Source organism: Lolium perenne, chromosome 2, assembly GCF_019359855.2.
Source record: "Lolium perenne isolate Kyuss_39 chromosome 2, Kyuss_2.0, whole genome shotgun sequence".
Lineage (NCBI taxonomy): Eukaryota > Viridiplantae > Streptophyta > Magnoliopsida > Poales > Poaceae > Lolium > Lolium perenne.
Genome location: NC_067245.2, coordinates 314,284,883 through 314,304,176, shown reverse-complemented (window position 1 = coordinate 314,304,176; position 19,294 = coordinate 314,284,883). Strand labels below are relative to the sequence as shown.

The following is a 19,294-nucleotide window of genomic DNA, read 5'->3' as shown; positions in this document are numbered from 1 at the left end:
TCTGTATGGATATTTCGCTGCGCCATTGTCAACTTGGAAACCTACACCATGCTGCCCTCTTCCGATTGTGACGAAAATAAAAACCGGCAAAGCGTGTGTGATTTGCTGAGGGGGGAGACTAATTGGAGAATGGTTGGGACTACCGGACAGCAGCCAGAGAACGCGGCTAATAAAGGGTGGGTATAGCAATGGGGAGATCACGGCACATTTACAAGATTTTAATTAAACTTATTTTAAAATTGTGAAGGACAATCATTGATCATTTCGGTATTTTTTTTTTAGATTTTGTTGCGATGCTACCGAAATGTATTTTTATTGTAAAAGTAACAAAACTATGCTTCAACAATACGAGGAACTTTTGTCGATGGTCTTTGGTTGTTATGAATTTTTGTTGCCATGCTAATTCTTGGTGGTTATTGCCAAATTTTGGTGCCATGCTAATTTTACTAACATAAGAGAAGCTGAAATCGATGTTCGGCTGAGCACCGTGGGAAAGCAATATCCTTGGCGGAGGTTATAATAGTAGAGAAATAGAATATAGACTACTGCGTTCCATTCATGTAGGGGTGTGTGATAGAAACAAGCAACCTCCTTTAGGGAATCTAGCACTCAAGGGAAGGTTCAGCCGGCGACAGATTCCGCCTGAAATTGGTCACCTAGCAGCTAGTACGCCGGCCCCTTACTATATTAATGACCTCATGTGAAATTTGACACTCCACAAGTAATTACCAGCATAAACAAATTAATCATGCGGCAGCTAGCAGCCGGGCTCCTTACTATATTGGTGACCTCATCTGGATTGATACTCTACAATTGATTACCAGCTTAAAACAACCGGTCACCCAAAGGCTAAACTCCTATATATTAGTATGACCATACGAGGTTCAAGAAGGATTGTAATTCTTTGTTGGTAGGCAACAGTATACACCTTCTACATAGAGTGAAGTACGTGCGTTCATGAAGGAGCTGAACTTCGTGTCCAGGTATGCTCGATGTACTATCTCTTGTGTCATTTGTGCTAGCAATTTCAACTTGCTTAGCTTGTTCAGACATCCAAACGTAAAACAAGTATATGTGTGTTGTACCTAGTTACATCTCCATATATGTATCATTGCTTTGAGTCCTTGTGTGATTTCCGATGTCATTTAACCTGTGTAACGGCATTATGTATCGTCTATAACCACTATTTTTAAGTAACTACAAGTACCTACAAAGCTTTTCCCCCATTCTGGCAGATGCCCTTTTCATCCGTTGTGCTACTCTTTATTGGCCTCGTGTTGGGCTCCTAATTCAAAATTGGTGTTTGATCTTACAAAAACATCTAAACAATTGATAGCCCATTTGCCTCATCCGGGAACACATCGTCATCTTCGTTATATTTTGCATTAACAAACTTATGCAAATTGAACCAGTGCCGTTTTATAGCTTTTAAAAAAACTTTATCATTAGATCGTTGTTGATAAATTTTTATCATCACAACAAGAAAGCATGTAGGTTTTCAAAAACCCTGACATTCCTTTCCTAACAATTTTCAAGCAAATAAGGATATGGATTTCTCATAAGAGGGCTGATGCTCCTTATATAGTCATATTTTTTTGGAAATTTATAAGGAAGTCCATGAGAGTATTCAAAGGCATATTATTCCCTCATGGCTCAGTATTCATTCCATCACATATGACGGTAGACAGGAGACTCTTATGATTGATGTTGACAAGGCATGCATGTAACATCATCTAAGGACAAGAGGACATTGGCTAATCATTGCACATCATTCTTTATTAGAGAAGGAAACAAATGATGCAACCCGCATATAATGAAGTTCATATCTCTGTGTCAATATTTTAATCCTTTCCGGATATCCTTGATAGTTAAGTTGGATATGTATTCATGACCTTTTTTGTATCTTAGATAAAAATTTGACTAAATTTTCCCTCTAAAAATGACAAGGTGAAGATTGGAAAGAAGGATGATTACCATAGTGATTTCTTTATTTACAATGAACCAACATTATATGAAAAAAAATTCTAGTGAAACCATCGTAATACTGTAACTTGTTAGTACGAACAGAAAATAATTTTTGGTTTGGCACCTTGCTCCTTGAGGTCAGCCAATTTGAATCTATTTATTGAGGGGGACTTTTCTTATTGATGTATAGGAAATGGTCGTTAATAATGGCCTCCTTATCCTTGTGGGTTGTGAATCGTAACCCATACATTGTTATGCTGAATTTGATGGATAAGATATTTATGTTGCCTTGTGTTTACTCTATAGGTGCTTAATTTTATTAACATGATAGATTCATCATATTATGTTTGTTTACTCACAAAAGTATAGTATTGTAATTTATCAGGCGATAATCAACCGAAATCAACTTCAGATGCTTGATCTTTAGGTTCTGGGAGTGCCAATAAGATTGCGCCCGTGCCGGTACCAAACTAAAAGAACATGGAGTTGACAATTGGTGCTCTTTGGTTTTCCATAGGGCTTTTTCTAATCACTGCAGTTCTCGCCAAGGTTGTGAATATGAGAAATACCATTGATTATGTTTCTACACTAGCACCTCCGCCTGAGGTGAAGGGTATTTCTCTTTTGGGACTCTTTCCTACTCTATTTACAAAGGGCCCTGAAGCTACAATGCAGTATTTGTATAACAAACTTGGGAGTGCTTTCACTGTCAGTTTTCTTTGGAAAAGGACAACTTTCTTAGTTGGACAGGAGGCCTCTGGTGTTTTCTTCCAAGGCTTAGAATCAGAAGTTACCCAAGGAAATTTATTTGAGTTCACCGTTCCCATGTTTGGGACAGAGATGGGCTTCGCAGTAGATTATGCTACTCGAATGGAGCAGACTCGCTTCTTTGTTGATTCTCTGAGACCAGCACAACTCAGAAGCTATGTTGATCCAATGGTTCAAGAAGTGGAGGTGAATAACAAATTAACCCACTGTGTCTATCTGTTTTTAGCACCTTGGTCATTTTATTATTACATTTCTCCTCACAAGCATAAATTCAAATGTTCATGTATTCCATGCTGAACTACTTTCAATTGTTAAAATAAATATACTAATAAATGGTCATACTAATGTATGTTTCCCTTAGAAGTTAATATATCTATGTAGATTCACACACACAATGCAATATGGATCAGTCGATTTATTGACATGCATACATGCATGCCGGAGAAATAAACTGCATTTTCACAATATAATACTTTTGGCATGCAAAAATAGAGCAAAACAAGGGAGACTGGGCAAATGTATAATTGCATTAAATTTTATGCATAGGGACACTATATATATATGAACTTTTTAAATTGAGTCTCACAATATATGTATACTATTCTACAAAAGATCTTACTTAAATATATAGATTTCAAATTAATACTCAAATATATTTAAGATATCTGAACATGTACACACATCATATCTTTACTAGGACTAGAAAATTGTACACCATTAGAATTGTTTGTTCGTCATTTAATTTAAGCTTGGGGCAAACACTATCATAGTTTCCTTTAAAAGCATGTGGTGTACTTGTGTTTAATGATGTGGTGTCAAGGAATCTGCAGCACAAATATGTTTTGTACGTTACATTTGAATTGACTCGTGAGGTAATAATGTTTTGTTTTCCGCAGAACTACTTTGCAAAATGGGGAGAACAAGGGGTTGTTGATCTGAAATATGAATTTGAGGAGTTGCTAATGTTGATCTCAAGTCGATGCCTTGTTGGAAAAGAGGTTAGAGAGAAGATGTTCGGAGAGTTCTGCACATTGTTTCATGAAATTGAGGAAGGTGTGAACTTTGCCAGTTTCATGTTCCCGTACATCCCCATTCCTGTGAACCGCCGGCGTGACAGGGCACGGATAAGGCTTAAAGGGATTATTTCTGAGGTTGTGAGGTCACGTAAGATCTTCAATAGTGTCGAGGATGATGTGCTCCAAAGGTTTATAGATTCAACATATAAAGGAGGTCGTGGCACAACCGTAGAAGAGGTCAGTGGGATGATGCTTGGCTTGATCTTTGCCGGAAAACACACAAGTGCAATGACAACCACATGGACTGGCGCTTGCCTTCTGAGCCATGCAAAGTACTTTGATGCTGCTTTAGAGGAGCAAAAGCAGATAATTAGAAAATACAATGGCAATATAGACTATAATATTTTGTCAGAGATGGTCACCCTGCATAGTTGCATCAAGGAGGCGGCGAGGATGCACCCTGCTCTACCAACATTGGTCCGTCAGGTAAAGAAGGACTCCACTGTGCGTACAAAGGAGGGCCATGAATATGTCATCCCAAGAGGTGACACCTTAGTAAACCTTGTAATGGTAAACAATAGGTTGGCACACATATACAAGGATCCTATGGTGTATGACCCCGATCGGTTTCGTCCTGGGAGAGAGGAGGACAAAGCTGGTGGAAAATTCTCTTACACGTCTTTCGGTGGTGGAAGGCATGCATGTGGTGGTGAAGCTTATGCTTACATGCAAATTAAAATTATATTTAGCCATTTGCTGAGGAATTTTGAAATGGAGCTGATTTCTTCTTTTCCGAAGCCAGACTGGAGCAAGTTTCTCCCTGAGCCCAAAGGAAAGGTCATGGTAAGCTACAAGAGATGTCATCTACCTAGCATGTAATAAATATATTTCATCTTTCTACCAACATATCTTTGTGTGTTTCTGTTGTTGTATACTTGTATGATTCATAAATGGCTATGAGCTTAGTCATGTTAGGCTCTTATCACATTTAATTCAGAATTTACCTCCACTTCAATTACATTTTATTCAACCATTTGGCCCACTGGCCCATCAATACAGAATGTATTATATTTCTAATTATCTCCGGTTTTATTTTACTTATCGACACATGTGATGTTGTTACAAAGGGGCTGTTAGGAGAGCTAGAGCTAGTTATTCAATAAGACCACATCTGATAGAAACACCTAACAATATGCAAGCAACTCTTTTCCCTCAACCTACTAATCTATGAATAATATACTAACCTTTGTAGTTGAGCTCGTGTGCGAGAGGCCATGTGTGATACCTGCCAACTATTCCCTCCAAGAGAAACCCGACAAGGTCAAAGAACCATGGCAAAAATCCATGTGGCACGTGCCTTTACCCTTGAAGTGACTGTATGAAATGTAGACGAGAGCCTCTTTTCGAGCGTCACCGAACCCCACTATGTGCATACTTCCATACAACCACATATGGGAGAGCTAACATTGACTTTCGAAAGGGTGGTTTGGAAGGCATTTTTCCCTACTACATGAGAGAATGGCTAATGGCGGATTAGTGCTTGTATGCAAACAGGCCTAGCTTTGGCGATTTATGCCATACACGAGCCCAGGTCTGGCCAAAGAAGCATAGCACAACCTTGAGGCCAGCGGCTTCACCCATGAGGTGACTTTGTGGCCGGTGGACGAGAAACCCATTTCCGCGCGTCTCTAGGCACCCATATGAGCAGGCTTAGGTACGGTCAGTCCTGGAAATAATGTATTGCTAGTGCCTTTACCAACGGATATATCTGTATCTAAATGAAAATATACACGTTGCTAAAGCCTTTGCCAACAGATAATAATGTGTTGTGTTTTTGGGTGTTGCTATGGTACAATTAAACGCATATTACTCCATTGGTAATAGCAGCGTTGCAACGGAGCAACAGATAAATTTGAGTTTAGCAACCCTTGTATATGTTGTTGCTTACCGTACTCAACACTACGATGCAATAATACATTTTTTATATAATAAAATGTCAACAAACTTGTTCTGCTCTTTTTCAGATTCTTCTAGTTCAGATTCAATCTTGTGATTATGCACCTATCAATCAAAACTCAAGGATATAGGTTGAATAAATCATAAAGCTTTTATTAACTGAAATTCAGAAATACAATCTGAGTTACATACATAAGATTGATACAAGAGGATCATTAAATCAACTAGTTATCCCAATTTCGTGGAACATTTTTATTCATACCTTAATCTAAGCTAAGAAATAAAATAAAATCATCTATTATGCCTTTTACCCCATGGTCTGGATGCCGCTTGCAGAATATCCCTTCATTATCTCCTGCAATAGAAAATTAAGTATGTTTAGCGCATACTTGTATAAAAAGCAATCACCATTTAAAAAAACAAGCCAAGATAACTTTTACGGCAAAGAACATAACATAGGACAATAATGTCCTACTCCGTATTAGCTGCATAATCAGACCACTGGTGAAGTATATTATTGTAAGTACTCACTTGTGCCCCCGTGAAAAAATTCAAATACTCTAGTTGTTGAACTCACAATATCTGATTACCTGCGCAGTAAAACATTGGTGTGAACAAAATAACTCTATCAGCAGCACCCAGCAGAAACATATTACATGTTTACAGCATAAGGTATTGCTGCTTTGGTAACAATGCACGATTGAGATAATTGTGGTGTGAAAACAATAACTCTATCAGCAACACCCAATGCACGATTGAGATAATTGGTACTCCGTAGTTCACCACTTGCTAAAGCGATAATACTAATTTGACCAGGTGGATTGACTTACCCAAAGAATGTGCCCTAACAACTGAGTATCATATATGCATGGTGACATGCCTCAAAAGTGATTAAGTGAAGGGTTGCCATTACAAATGAGTTGAGGGGCGGTTCCACTTGTGTAACTTATGTTTGGGCTTGAGGGCTGCACTACAGGAATTCTGTAATTTGCCGTAGGCTGCATACCTACGGCAAAGGCCACTATACTCACGGCAAACCTTCTGCAAGTAGGTAAGGGCATCTCAAACGGGGCGACGCAAACGGACGTTGAGCGACCGTTTGTGTCGGCTCGGGCTGAAAAGCGTCCGGTACGGCCTCTAGCGGGGCACGCAAAGTGACCGGGCCGTCCGCGACGACGCACACCTGGCCCAAATATGCGCCTCGGATGTGTCTCTGCGGACGTTACGCGGACGCGCAGAGTGTCCGCTCGCGTCTGGCGAACGTTTCGTCTGGCCCGTCTGGCAGTGACCCAGCGTCGATGTGTCTTCTCAGCAGCGCCAGTACTGCCGCCGAGGCGTCGTTTCGGCAGTCTGCGGCCACGTAAATCGCGATGCCTCGCGTGGCGCGCGACCGTCGCCTACCTCTACGCACGAAGTAATGGCGATGCCACGCGTGCCGCGGCCGTCGCCCTGCCTCCGACCTATATAAACAGGGGCGTGAGCATCTCATCTCCTCCCCACTAAACCCTAGCCGCCGCACAACCTCCACCGTAGCGCCGCTGTTGCTCAGCCTCCACCAGAGCCAGCATGAGCAGCGTCAGCCGTGGCCAGGCTGCCGCGCCTCCACCTCCACCTCCCCCGGCCTCAAGCTCCGACGAGGAGTTCAACGACGATGACAGCACCGACGACCTACTCGACCCGGTCAGGGACGCCGAGGCCCTGGCTATCGCGGAGGAGGAAGCAGAGGAGGAGCGGGCGGCCCATGCGGCGTTCGACGCTAAGATGGAACAGCGCAGGGTGGCGGCCGCCGCAGCCGCAGAGGACGACGACTTCGACATCTCATGATCTTCCGATGACCCTGATGCGCCTACCCCGAAGGAGAAGGCGGCGGAGCAGAGGGCGTTAGTCGAGTCCTTCGAGACGCTCAAGGACGACACCGCTAACGCGAGGCTGCGGCAGTGCCTGCTAGAGGACGCGCACCGAGCCCTGGCGGCCGTACGGGAGGCGGCGGAGAAGCAGATGAGGGAGCGACGCAACGACGGGGCCGACCCGTCAGGCAGCAAGTAGTCTAAGCTTCTAGAACTACTTTGTATAGTTTGAATGTACTACTTTATATGCTTTCTAAATATATTACAAATCTAAAAATGGAACACCCCCTGGAAGCACAACCAAACGCAAACGGACGCGATTTGCCGAGTGCATATGCTCGGGCACACGGCAAACGATTTGCCATGAGGTTTGTCGTCCTACGACAACTATTCTCGGTGCTGACTGCCGTTAAGTATGGTGGGTCCCGCATAGCTGGTTTGCCGTGAGTCATATGATGCCACCTACGGCATATCTACCACGCTGGTTTGCCGTCAGCCTTGATTTGTATGCGGCATACCTGCCACGCTGGTTTGCCGTGTGCCTTCCGTGGCCTTCGGCAAGTCATTGTAATTTTTGTTTTTATTCTTCTGTATTATTCTTGTATCCCTGCATTTCAAAATATTCCAGAAATAGACATACATAGATTCATAATCAGCTTCGGAATTCAACATTGTCCATGAGAAATATTCCAGAATTCACAACATATCATCCATCTACATAGATCGTGATCACAACATCCATCCAGAATACAAGTTTCAGTTACATCATCTAGATACACAACAGCCAAAAACCAACACACAAGCCTTAGTGAATAAATGTTGAATGTAGATGGGCTGCAGCCCAGTAAGGCAGCCCATATAATCTACAATTCCTGAAATCTCAAGGCACATCACGTTGGCAGCTTGAGATAGCCTTGGGGGACAAAGTTAGTCCCACATTGCTAGTTGGGATAGAGTTGGAGTGGTATATAAGGGCTGCTGTTCTAGTCATTCCAAGTGAGTGAGAATAGAAAGAGCCCTCGCGCACTCCTCCTCCTCCGCCCGCCCCGCCTCGCCTCGTCACGCACGTCGCGTTTCGTGATTCGAGTTCGAGTTCGAGACACACTCAAGGAAGCCTAAATTTTTGCTTGGTGCACCAACTGTGTTGGGTACGTGTCGACCTGCATGTGCATGCTCGCCGCGTGTCCCTGGGTCGGCTTCCCAGGCTATACAAGGAGACAGATCAGATCTAGAGAAAGACACAGCTCTCAGAACTCTCTAGTCCATCTCTCTCGCGAAGTTCCTTTTGCTGCGCTACTCTCTAGTCTTCCCCATCCCGGCGTCTGCGTGCACGGCCGTCCGGGAGAGCAGGCCTCCGAAACTCCGTCCGTTGAGATCCTGCACCGGGAGACGGGCGATAAGGTTTTTGGGGAGCGTCTCGGCGCGACTGCTCGTTGCTGTTCGTGCTCTTGTTCGACGATCCGGCTGCTTCATCGACAGATCCTACAACACCATGGGCGACATCAACAATACCCATGGTGGTGGTGGTGCTGCTGGCGCGACCTTCCCGATCGCGATGTATGTGCTTTTCTTCTCCTACCTTGCACTGCTACTTGTTCCATGTTCAGATCTAATGCATGTGCTTAGTCTGATGTGTGTGGTTAAGTATGCTTGTGCATCTGTAATGTTGCTTTCGGTAATTAAACTCACACGGAAATTGCCTAATAATCTAACAATCCAAAAACCTTATGTGCTTATGCAATTTTTACCATCTGGTTTTGCTGCTGCGCTTAAACCGAGCCCGTTTACGGGTTCTCATTTCAAGAGATGGCAGAGTAAGACCCTCTTGTGGCTCATTTCTATGGGTGTGCAGCGAGTTGCGGAAGGTACTCCCAGAGGTCCGCTTACTCCTGACGAGGATAAAGCGTTCGGGGATGCCACCGTAATCTTTGCGGGTGCCGTCCTAAGTGTGCTTGGAGACAAGTTGGTTGATGCTTATCTGCACATCCGAAATGGGAAGGAACTGTGGGATGCACTGGATGCTAAGTTTGGTGCTGCCGATGCCGGAGGTGAACTGTATGCTATGGAGCAGTTCAATGACTACAGAATGGTTGAGAACCGATCTGTAGTAGAACAGGCTCATGAGATACAGATCATGGCAAAGGAACTTGAGCTCCTCAAGTGTGTGCTACCGGACAAGTTTGTCGCAGGATGCATTGTCGCTAAGCTTCCCCCTTCTTGGAGGAACTTTGCCACTTCCCTGAAACATCAGAGGCATGAGTTTTCTGTTGAGAATATCATGTGCTCTCTGGATGTTGAGGAGAAGGCGAGGGCAAAAGACAAACATACTGGAGGAACCGAGGGACGTTCTGCTGTCAATATGGTGCAGAAAAATGTCCACAAGTCCAAGGGAAAGAATAAGGGAGTCTCCCAGACTACCAACTTCAAGAAGAAGGGGAAAACGGAGAAGAAAGATCCTTGCTGGGTGTGTGGCAAGACTGGCCATTGGGCCAATCGTTGTCCACAACGCAAAGGAAAGAAATGTCAAGATGGACAGAACTCAAATTCTGTCAGCATGGTCATTGGTAACACAGAGGAAGGAACTACAGGGTATGGTAATATATTACCTACTGTTCTTTCGGTGTTTCAGCCCACAGATTGGTGGGTTGATACAGGTGCTAATGTTCATGTGTGTGCTGACATCTCCATGTTTACCTCTTATCAGGCCCGAGGTTCCTCAGTAATGATGGGGAATGGGTTACATGCTACTGTTCGTGGTGTTGGCACGGTAGATCCGAAGTTTACTTCGGAAAGGTCGTGCAACTGAAGAACGTGTTGCATGTCCCTTCTATCAAGAAGAATCTCGTTAGTGGCTCCCGTCTTATGAAAGATGGGTTTAAGTTGGTGTTTGAGTCCAGTATGGAACTTTTGTTGGAAAGGGTTATGAATGTGAGGGAATGTTGCGCTTCTCTTTAGAAGACTTCTGTGATAATGTTGTGAACCATGTAAGCACTAGTGTTAATGAAACAAATGTTTGGCATTCACGACTTTGTCATGTTAATTTCGGTTGTATGACGCGGCTTGCTGATATGAGTTTAATTCCGAAATTTGTTGGAGATATGCCCAAGAGGCAATAATAAAGTGGTTATTATAATATCTTTGTGTTTATGATAAAAGTTTGCATACCATGCTATAATTGTATTAACCGAAACATTGATACATGTGTGTTATGTAAACAACAAGGAGTCCCTAGTAAGCCTCTTGTATAACTAGCTTGTTGATTAATGGATGATCATGGTTTCGTGATCATGAACATTGGATGTTATTAATAACAAGGTTATGTCATTAGTTGAATGATATAATGGACACACACCCAAATGAGCGTAGCATAAGATCAAGTCATTAAGTTCAATTTGCTATAAGCTTTCGATACATAGTTGTCTTAGTCCTTCGACCATGAGATCATGTAAATCACTTACACCGGAAGGGTACTTTGATTACATCAAACGCCATTGCGTAAATGGGTGGTTATAAAGATGGGATTAAGTATTTGGAAAGTGTGAGTTGAGGCATATGGATCAATAGTGGGATTTGTCCATCCTGATGACGGATAGATATACTCTGGGCCCTCTCGGTGGAATGTCGTCTGATTAGCTTGCAAGCATATGATTTGATCATAAGAGATGACATACCGCGGTACGAGTAAAGAGTACTTGTCAGTAACGAGGTTGAACAAGGTATGGAGATACCGATGATCAAACCTCGGATAAGTAAAGTATCGTGTGACAAAGGGAATTGACATCGTATGTAAATGGTTCAATCGATCACTAAGTCATCGTTGAATATGTGGGAGCCATTATGGATCTCCAGATCCCGCTATTGGTTATTGCTCGGAGAGGAGTCTCGACCATGTCTGCATAGTTCGCGAACCGTAGGGTGACGCGCTTAAGGTTCGATGTCGCATAAGTAGATTTGAATATGGTATGGAGACGAAGTTTGTTCGGAGTCTCGGATGTGATCCAGGATGTCACGAGGAGGTCCGGAATAGTCCGGAGAATAAGATTCATATAAGGGAAGTTGATTTCTGGGTTTCGGAAATGTTCGGGATTTTTCCGGTGGTTGACTGGAAGGTTCTAGAAGGTTCCGGAGGGGTCCTCCATGGGGCCCACGACCTAGGAGGCCTAGCATGGGCCGAGGGGATGCTCCCTGGCCTAATGGGCCAGGGGCACATGGCCCCCAAGGCCCAGGCCGGCCAACCCCCTAGGGTTTCCTAGGGGGGGATCAACTTGGGGGAGGGGAAAGCCCTCTCCCCCCTCTTGGCCGCCCCCCCCCAACCCTAGATGGGAAGGGGGGCCACCTTGGCCGGCTGGCCCCCTATATAAAGAGGGGAGGGGGTGGCCGGCCACACCCCCCATCCATTGCCTCCTCCTCTGGCCGCCTCTCCCTCCACCATACGCTGCTCCGGCTTAGGCGAAGCCCTGCAGCTTTTCTTCCTCCACTACCACCACCACGCCGTCGTGCTGCTGGAATTTGGAGGAGATCTACCACACCTCCGCTGCCCGCTGGAACGGGAGAGGAAGGAGCTTCATCGACACCGTACGCGCGACCGAGTATGGAAGTGCTGCCGGATTGCAGCACCGGGGACGATCGTCTACACCAACAACGAGATTAATCTCGTAGGCTTTGGAATCTTCGAGGGTTAGTCTCATCTCCATCTCGTTGCTTAGATCTTGTAGATTAGATCTTGGGTGTTCCATAGATTAGATCTTGGATTTATTCGTCTTGCGGTAGGAAAATTTTTGTTTTCTATGCTACGAACCCCATCAGTGGTATCAGAGCCATGTCTATGCATAGATCTGTTGCACGAGTAGAACACAATGTTTTTGTGGGCGGTGATGCTCTTGTTGCTTTAGTTTGTGTACTTTGCTTCTTGCGGGATGGTGGGATGAAGCGGCCCGGGCTAACCTTACATGACCGCGTCTCATGAGACTTGCTCCACGCTTGACATGCAACTAGTATTGCATAAGTGGCTTTGCGGGTGTCTGTCTCTCCCACCATAGTAAAGATTGTAATTTACACTTCTATTGTCAACACTAGTATCACCGTTGTGGTTCATGTTCATAGGTAGATTGGATCTTACTCGAAAACCCTAAACCACGTAAAATATGCAAACCAAATTAGAGGCGTCTAACTTGTTTTTGCAGGGGTTTGGTGATGTGATATGGCCATAATGTGATGATGATTATATTTGATGTATGAGATGTTCATTATTGTATTATGGCAACCGGCAGGAGCCTAATGGTTGTCTTTAATTTTGTTAAAGACCTGCGTGTCTATTCATCATGTAATAGCTTTATTTCAAGTAGTTGTTATAGTAGCTATAAGTGATGGACAACCATGAAGCGGCGCCACTGACCTTGACGCCATGTTGGTGATGATGGAGATCATGTCCGTGCTTTGGAGATGGAGATCAAAAGCACAAAGATGAAAGGCCATATCATATCACACATTATGAATTGCATGTGATGTTAATCCTTTTATGCATCTTATTTTGCTTAGATCGCGACGGTAGCATTATAAGATGATCCCTCTCACTAAATATCAAGATAATAAAGTGTTCATCCTTAGTATGCACCGTTGCTAAGACTTGTCGTTTCGAAGCATCTCGTGATGATCGGGTGTGATAGACTCTACATGTGCATACAACGGGTGCAAGCCAGATTTGCACACGCGGATACCAAGGTTGCCTTGACGAGCCTAGCATGTACAGACATGGTCTCGGAACACGGGATACCGAAAGGTAGAACATGAGTCATATGAATGATATGATGAACACTTTGAGTGTTCGCCTTTGAAGCTACATCTTTTCTCGTGAAGATCGGACTTGGTGTAGTGGATTTGGTTCGTGTAATCACTAAAACAATGCGAGGGATGTTGTTTTAAGTGGGAGTTCACCTAGTTAATTTCAGGATTAAAATTGAACTCAATTTATCATAAACTTAGTCTAAACTCTTTGCAAATATGTTGTAGATCATGGCGCCCCCCTCCATCAATTTTAACCAGTTCCTAGAGAAAGAAAAGCTTAAGGGCAATGGTAGCAACTTCACCGTTGGTTCCGTCATGTGAGGATTTTCCTCACCTGGTGGAAACCTGCAATTTGTGCTCGAAGCACCGCTAGATCCCCCACCACCTCTGCGCAGTGTCCGAGGACATAAAGAATGTTTATGAGACTCGGGCAACTCGGTACTCCGAAGTTCAGTGTGCCATCTTGTGCAGCTTAGAGGCAGAGCTCCAAAAGCGTTTTGAGCACCACGACCCCTGTGAGATGATGCGTGAGCTCAAACTTATCTTTGAGACTCATGCGGCCGTGGAGAGCTATGAGGCCTCGAAGCGATTCTTTACCCGCATGATGGAAGAAGGCAGCTCCGTTAGTGAGCACATGCTCGTCATGTCCGGGCATGCGAAGAAGCTCAATGACTTGGGGATGATGATCCCTAACCAGCTGGGTATTCATCGTGTCCTTCAATCACTGCCACCAAGTTACAAGAACTTCGTGATGAACTACAATATGCAGAACATGAATAAAGATTTACCTGGAATCTTTTCCATGCTGAAATCTGCTGAAGTAGAGATTAAGAAGGAGAACCAAGTGTTGATGGTCAACAAGACCACCAGTTTCAAAAAGCAAGGCAAGCCTAACAAGGGTAACTTCAAGAAGGGCGGCAAGAAAGTTGCACCGCATCCTGAGAAGCCTAAGGCTGGTCCTAAACCTGAGACTGTGTGCTATTACTGCCAGGGGAAGGGGCACTGGAAGCGCAATTGCCCCAAATACTTGGCCGATCTGAAGAGCGGCCACGTCAAAAAGAAAGGTATATTTGATATACATGTTATTGATGTCTATCTTACTGGTTCTCGTAGTAGTGCCTGGGTATTTGATACTGGTTCGGTTGCTCACATTTGTAACTCGAAACAGGAACTGCGGAATAGACGAAGCCTGGCAAGAGACGAGGTGACGATGCGCGTTGGAAATGGATCCAAAGTCGATGTGATCGCTGTCGGCACGCTCCCTCTACATCTACCTTCGGGATTAGTTTTAAACCTTAATAATTGTTATTTGGTACCTGCGTTGAGCATGAACATTATATCTGGATCTTGTTTAATGCAAGACGGTTATTCGTTTAAGTCTGAGAATAATGGTTGTTCGATTTATATGAGTAATGTCTTTTATGGCCATGCACCTGAGATGAATGGTTTATTCTTGTTAAATCTCGATAGTAGTGATACACATGTTCATAACATTAATGCTAAGCGAATGAAATTGAATGATAATTCTACTTATATGTGGCACTGTCGTCTTGGTCATATTGGAGTGAAGCGCATGAAGAAACTCCATTCCGATGGACTTCTTGAGTCACTTGACTTTGAGTCACTTGACAGATGCGAAGCATGTCTAATGGGAAAAATGACTAAGACTCCATTTTCTGGTACAATGGAGCGAGCTACAGACTTATTGGAAATCATACATACCGATGTGTGCGGACCAATGAGTGTAGCATCGCGCGGTGGTTATCGTTATGTTCTAACCTTCACGGATGATCTGAGTAGATATGGATATATTTACTTTATGAAGCATAAGTCCGAGACTTTTGAGAAGTTCAAGGAATTCCAAAGTGAAGTAGAAAATCAACGTAACAAGAAGATTAAGTTTCTGCGTTCTGATCGCGGAGGCGAATATCTGAGTTATGAGTTTGGCATGCATTTAAAGAAATGCGGAATACTTTCACAGTTGCACTACAAGAAATATGGTGGCTTGCGACCCTCCATATTGGTCACTGGAAGGTCATTGTGCGCCATCTATGACCACGTCATGACCAATAACTGTTGGTCGCCAGTTGAGCGTCACTGACGGCGCACAACGACCTTTTTTTAAAATGGTTATAGAGGACCATGACCAAAATTGATGGTCATATATTCTATGACTAAAACTTTGGTCATGGGCTACCCTGCATGTACACGTCAGATCCAACGTGGCAAATCCTACGTGGCATATCCACGACCAAACCAAATGGTCGTGGGTCAAAATCAGCCCAGTCCAGCTTATCCACCTATATGGGCCGAGTCTAAAATTCTGGCCTTTTATTTTTTGGGTCACAGCCTTTTACAATACATTCTCTATTTATTTCCTTCCTGGGCTTCTTCCATTGACCAGTCCATTCATTTTTTTGGGCCTGCGCCTTTTAATGGTTAGTTCTGGGCTAGCTTTATAATCCATTTCTTAATTGATCCCAGACTTTTTATCCTTTTTCATGAAATATATACATTGTTCTGGTCCAATATCGGTTTATACAATCCAGTAAACGCTTGGACCATGGTCACTTTACTACCCAGTTACATACATATATCCGAAATTCAGTACCAAGGGTAGATAGCAGCAGATATTACAGAAGAAACATCACAACATACCAATAGCAGTACAGGTACATCAGAACATTATGAACTCAAGGTTCACAAGTTCAGGATACAAATTGTTTGTCAAAGCATTGCATCATATGAACTACCGACCATCTTCTATAAAAAATGCTAGTTCCCAGAACAGTTCCAACACAACAGGAGCTCCTTTTTAGCTTACTTCCTAGCAGCACTTCCAGAGTTAGCTTCAAAAGGAGACTTGTGAATAATAATCAGTTTAGAATAATCAGAGCTTCTCTCAGCATCAAATACCTACAAGAACACATTTTTTTTGCATGAAATCCAAATAACATAGGACAGATAACTCTGATAATTACAGCACCATTTGAAAAACACAAAAACATCGAGTTGTAAACTACGATAAATGAACAATTTTGAGACAACCGCTCAGACTTCATCTATCATTTACTTGTTATACAGTATAAGCATCACTTAGTTGTGCAACTATTTTAGAATACCAAAACAGTGGCTTCAAAATGCAAATAAACAGAGCACGCTGAACATCCATGGAAACATGCAACGGACTGAGAGAAATGGATAGTTCAGTATGGAGAATTTTCAAGGTTTTACCTTTCTTTCACACTGAAAGGATGATGAGCCCAACCAGGCCCTTTTTCCTGTGCTGGAGAACCCGAAGTTGAGGAAGCAGTTGATGCCAGCAGAGCCAACATCTGCGTGCTCCAGTAGAACACGTTGCCAACGCCCTTGGAGCGAAGCATGAAGCGATACAGTGGCTACCGTTGAACTAGTAAGTGTAGAAGAAGTTGTTGATCAGACCGCTACAAGCACCAGAAGCATCAAGAACACCCAGGCATGCACTGCACAGGATAGTGGCTTCAGCTCTTGTATGCTGCAAAAACATGAGAAACTTTAGGTAACAGGAATATTAACTAGTGGATTAACAGATACTAAATCAAACAAATATAGATAAGACTGTTCGATCAGGAAATAAATTTCTAGGGTTAATTACCAGCTTGGTATACTACATTACTACATACCTTGTGCATGGATGAACAGAACCAAGATAAGAACGGAACAATATTAAGATTAGCATTACTTTTACATTCAAGTTCTCTTTATACTAGATAATCTTTCATACAAAAAAAAATTAGTGATGATAACATTGATTGTGCAGATCATTAACCCATGCTAATAAACTCAAATTTCATTTGATGTGAAATTAAATTTACCGTTTCCAAGCTAAGCAAAAAACCAAAAACAGTCTTTACAATGCTGATGTGGTTCAATGAGTAAGTAACAAGTACATTGACTAAAGCCATCACAATAATTTCTGATTTTGATTTTAACACACGTATACATACCACTAAATTACTCTATTTTGGAACCTCGTAAGGCAAACTAATGGATAATAAAATAGCTACATCAAAGGAGTCTAATTTCTCACAGATTGTTACACATCACAAGTCCTGGCAATATATTTTATCTACAATGTGCTGGGGATGTAAATCATATATGCTTTCAACGAGAGAAATAATCAACAGAAGATAGATAACAAGCTCTTAATAATGAACCAGGACATGTATCCAACACAAACAAAAGCATATTACAAGGTTGCACTACAATGTTGTGGTACTTGATTTCCATCGGGAAATTAAATACAGAAGAACAGCATCTATCCAAGACTCTAACATCATATTTCCAGATGATGTACGCATGTTACTGAAACAACATAAAGGGACTTCAGATGGCAAAATGGTGCACTTTCATTCATGTTTGACGACAGACTGTACAACTATAAATGCTCAAAAAAATAGATTTCATGGCATACTTCTCCTTTTCGGATGGTGTGGTTTAAATTACTAAAGGGTATCTAGGTAAAGCATGCACATCTTACTAACATATAATAGAACATTCCCTGTAAATCAGAAACAGTAGATACAAGTAGATGCAGTAAGCAAAAAGGGCAACTACCAGAAGCCACATGACAACAGAAGAAAGCGTATTCAGTCCAGAGACTACAGATCTGCAAGTACCACATTGATTACTTATTTAATATGTTACTTTTCTTGGTCTATTACTGCTCAGAATTATAATATGGCAAACAATAATTAACAGGAGTATGAAATCTTAGTGGAACAAATTGCAGGGCGCAAAGAGAAATCCATAACCATAAAAGTACATGACTACATGTAACTAATTAAGAATCTTCTACTATGGTTTAGGTATTTGTCCAACTGCATACATGCATCAGGATATACATAAAAGATCAAGTTAACAGTCGAATCAAATATGAGCTAAAGCTAGCAGTAAGAGCCTATGAATCATCATGGTACTAATAGCTATTAAATAGACAATCCAGCAAGAGAGCAGGATGCTACCGTTTTGCTGAAGAGGGATCTGACTAACCATGCAAATAGTGGTTGAGGTAACCGGTGATTTTGGCGACCTAGGATTTGGGGTTGAGGTCTCGGGATAGATCCTGCTGATCTCGCAGTTTTAGTCGGAGGAGCCAGGAAGGTAGAGCTAGATACGCGGACAGTTGCTGCCGGTGAGAAGTGCATCCGGCGGCGGCCTTATCGGGGACGAGCGGATCCAACAGCAGCCTTGTCTGGGACGAGTGTATCTGGCGGCTGCGTTATCGGTAAGAGGGGATCTGGCGGCGCCGTGGTCGTGGAGGATTCGTGAGTGGCGTCCCTGTGGAAGAAAGATGGTAAAGTCAGGGGGGCGTAGGGGTCTAAGGATTCGAAGAGAAGGGGATGGGGAAGACGTGCGGGCAGATGGATACTGCCCATGGACTGCTTGACGCTGGGTCTCATACGATCTTACCTCGTCGATGATGTTGTAGAGCAGCGTGAGTTTGAAGTCGCCGGGGAAGGAGAAGACATCGCCGACGCCCGCGTCGTCGCTTCAGATGGAGAAGGGGGAGGTATCGGTCGGCGGCACATGGATCGGAGGAGGATCTGGTGGTGGAGATGGGAGTTGGAGGAAGGAGGATAGTGGGGACGTGGATGGAGAGGCAGCTTCGCTAGAGGAGTAGGGCGATGGAGGATGCGATGCCATGCATTGGATAGGATTAGATCTGGGGAGCTTATTTAGGCGGGCGGCGGCGTAGGGGAGGGAGGAGTAGGGATGAGAATATCTGAAGCTAGGGTTTCATTTTGGGCTTTTTAGGACGCGGGCGGGGCGTGAAAAAATTCGGAGGAAACTGGCGGGAGGCGAAACTTCTTCGAGCCCATATGCAGCAATACATAAATTTTCTTTTTTTGCTTCATTTTGCACAACGAGTTCGATTGGTCTGCATGGTGGGACCTGTATGTCAGATTGCTTGGCGAG

General features: G+C 43.4%; 1 protein-coding gene and 1 long non-coding RNA gene across 2 annotated transcripts; one reads left to right on the top strand and one right to left on the bottom strand.

Moving 5' to 3' along the window:
• Window positions 1-2,445: 2,445 nt before the first annotated feature.
• LOC127329577 (obtusifoliol 14-alpha demethylase-like) lies at window positions 2,446-7,360 on the top strand. The gene is made up of 3 exons (XM_051356075.1): window positions 2,446-2,919; window positions 3,630-4,608; window positions 7,293-7,360. Exons 1-3 carry the CDS (start codon window positions 2,446-2,448, stop codon window positions 7,358-7,360), a joined length of 1,521 nt encoding a protein of 506 aa, XP_051212035.1.
• An 8,540-nt stretch (window positions 7,361-15,900) lies between these two features.
• LOC127330775 (uncharacterized) lies at window positions 15,901-19,039 on the bottom strand. Its single transcript, XR_007869427.2, has 4 exons — window positions 18,788-19,039; window positions 18,368-18,655; window positions 16,571-16,850; window positions 15,901-16,252 (listed from the first exon to the last, which is right to left on the bottom strand). It is a non-coding gene; the product is annotated as an uncharacterized lncRNA (long non-coding RNA).
• Window positions 19,040-19,294: the final 255 nt, after the last annotated feature.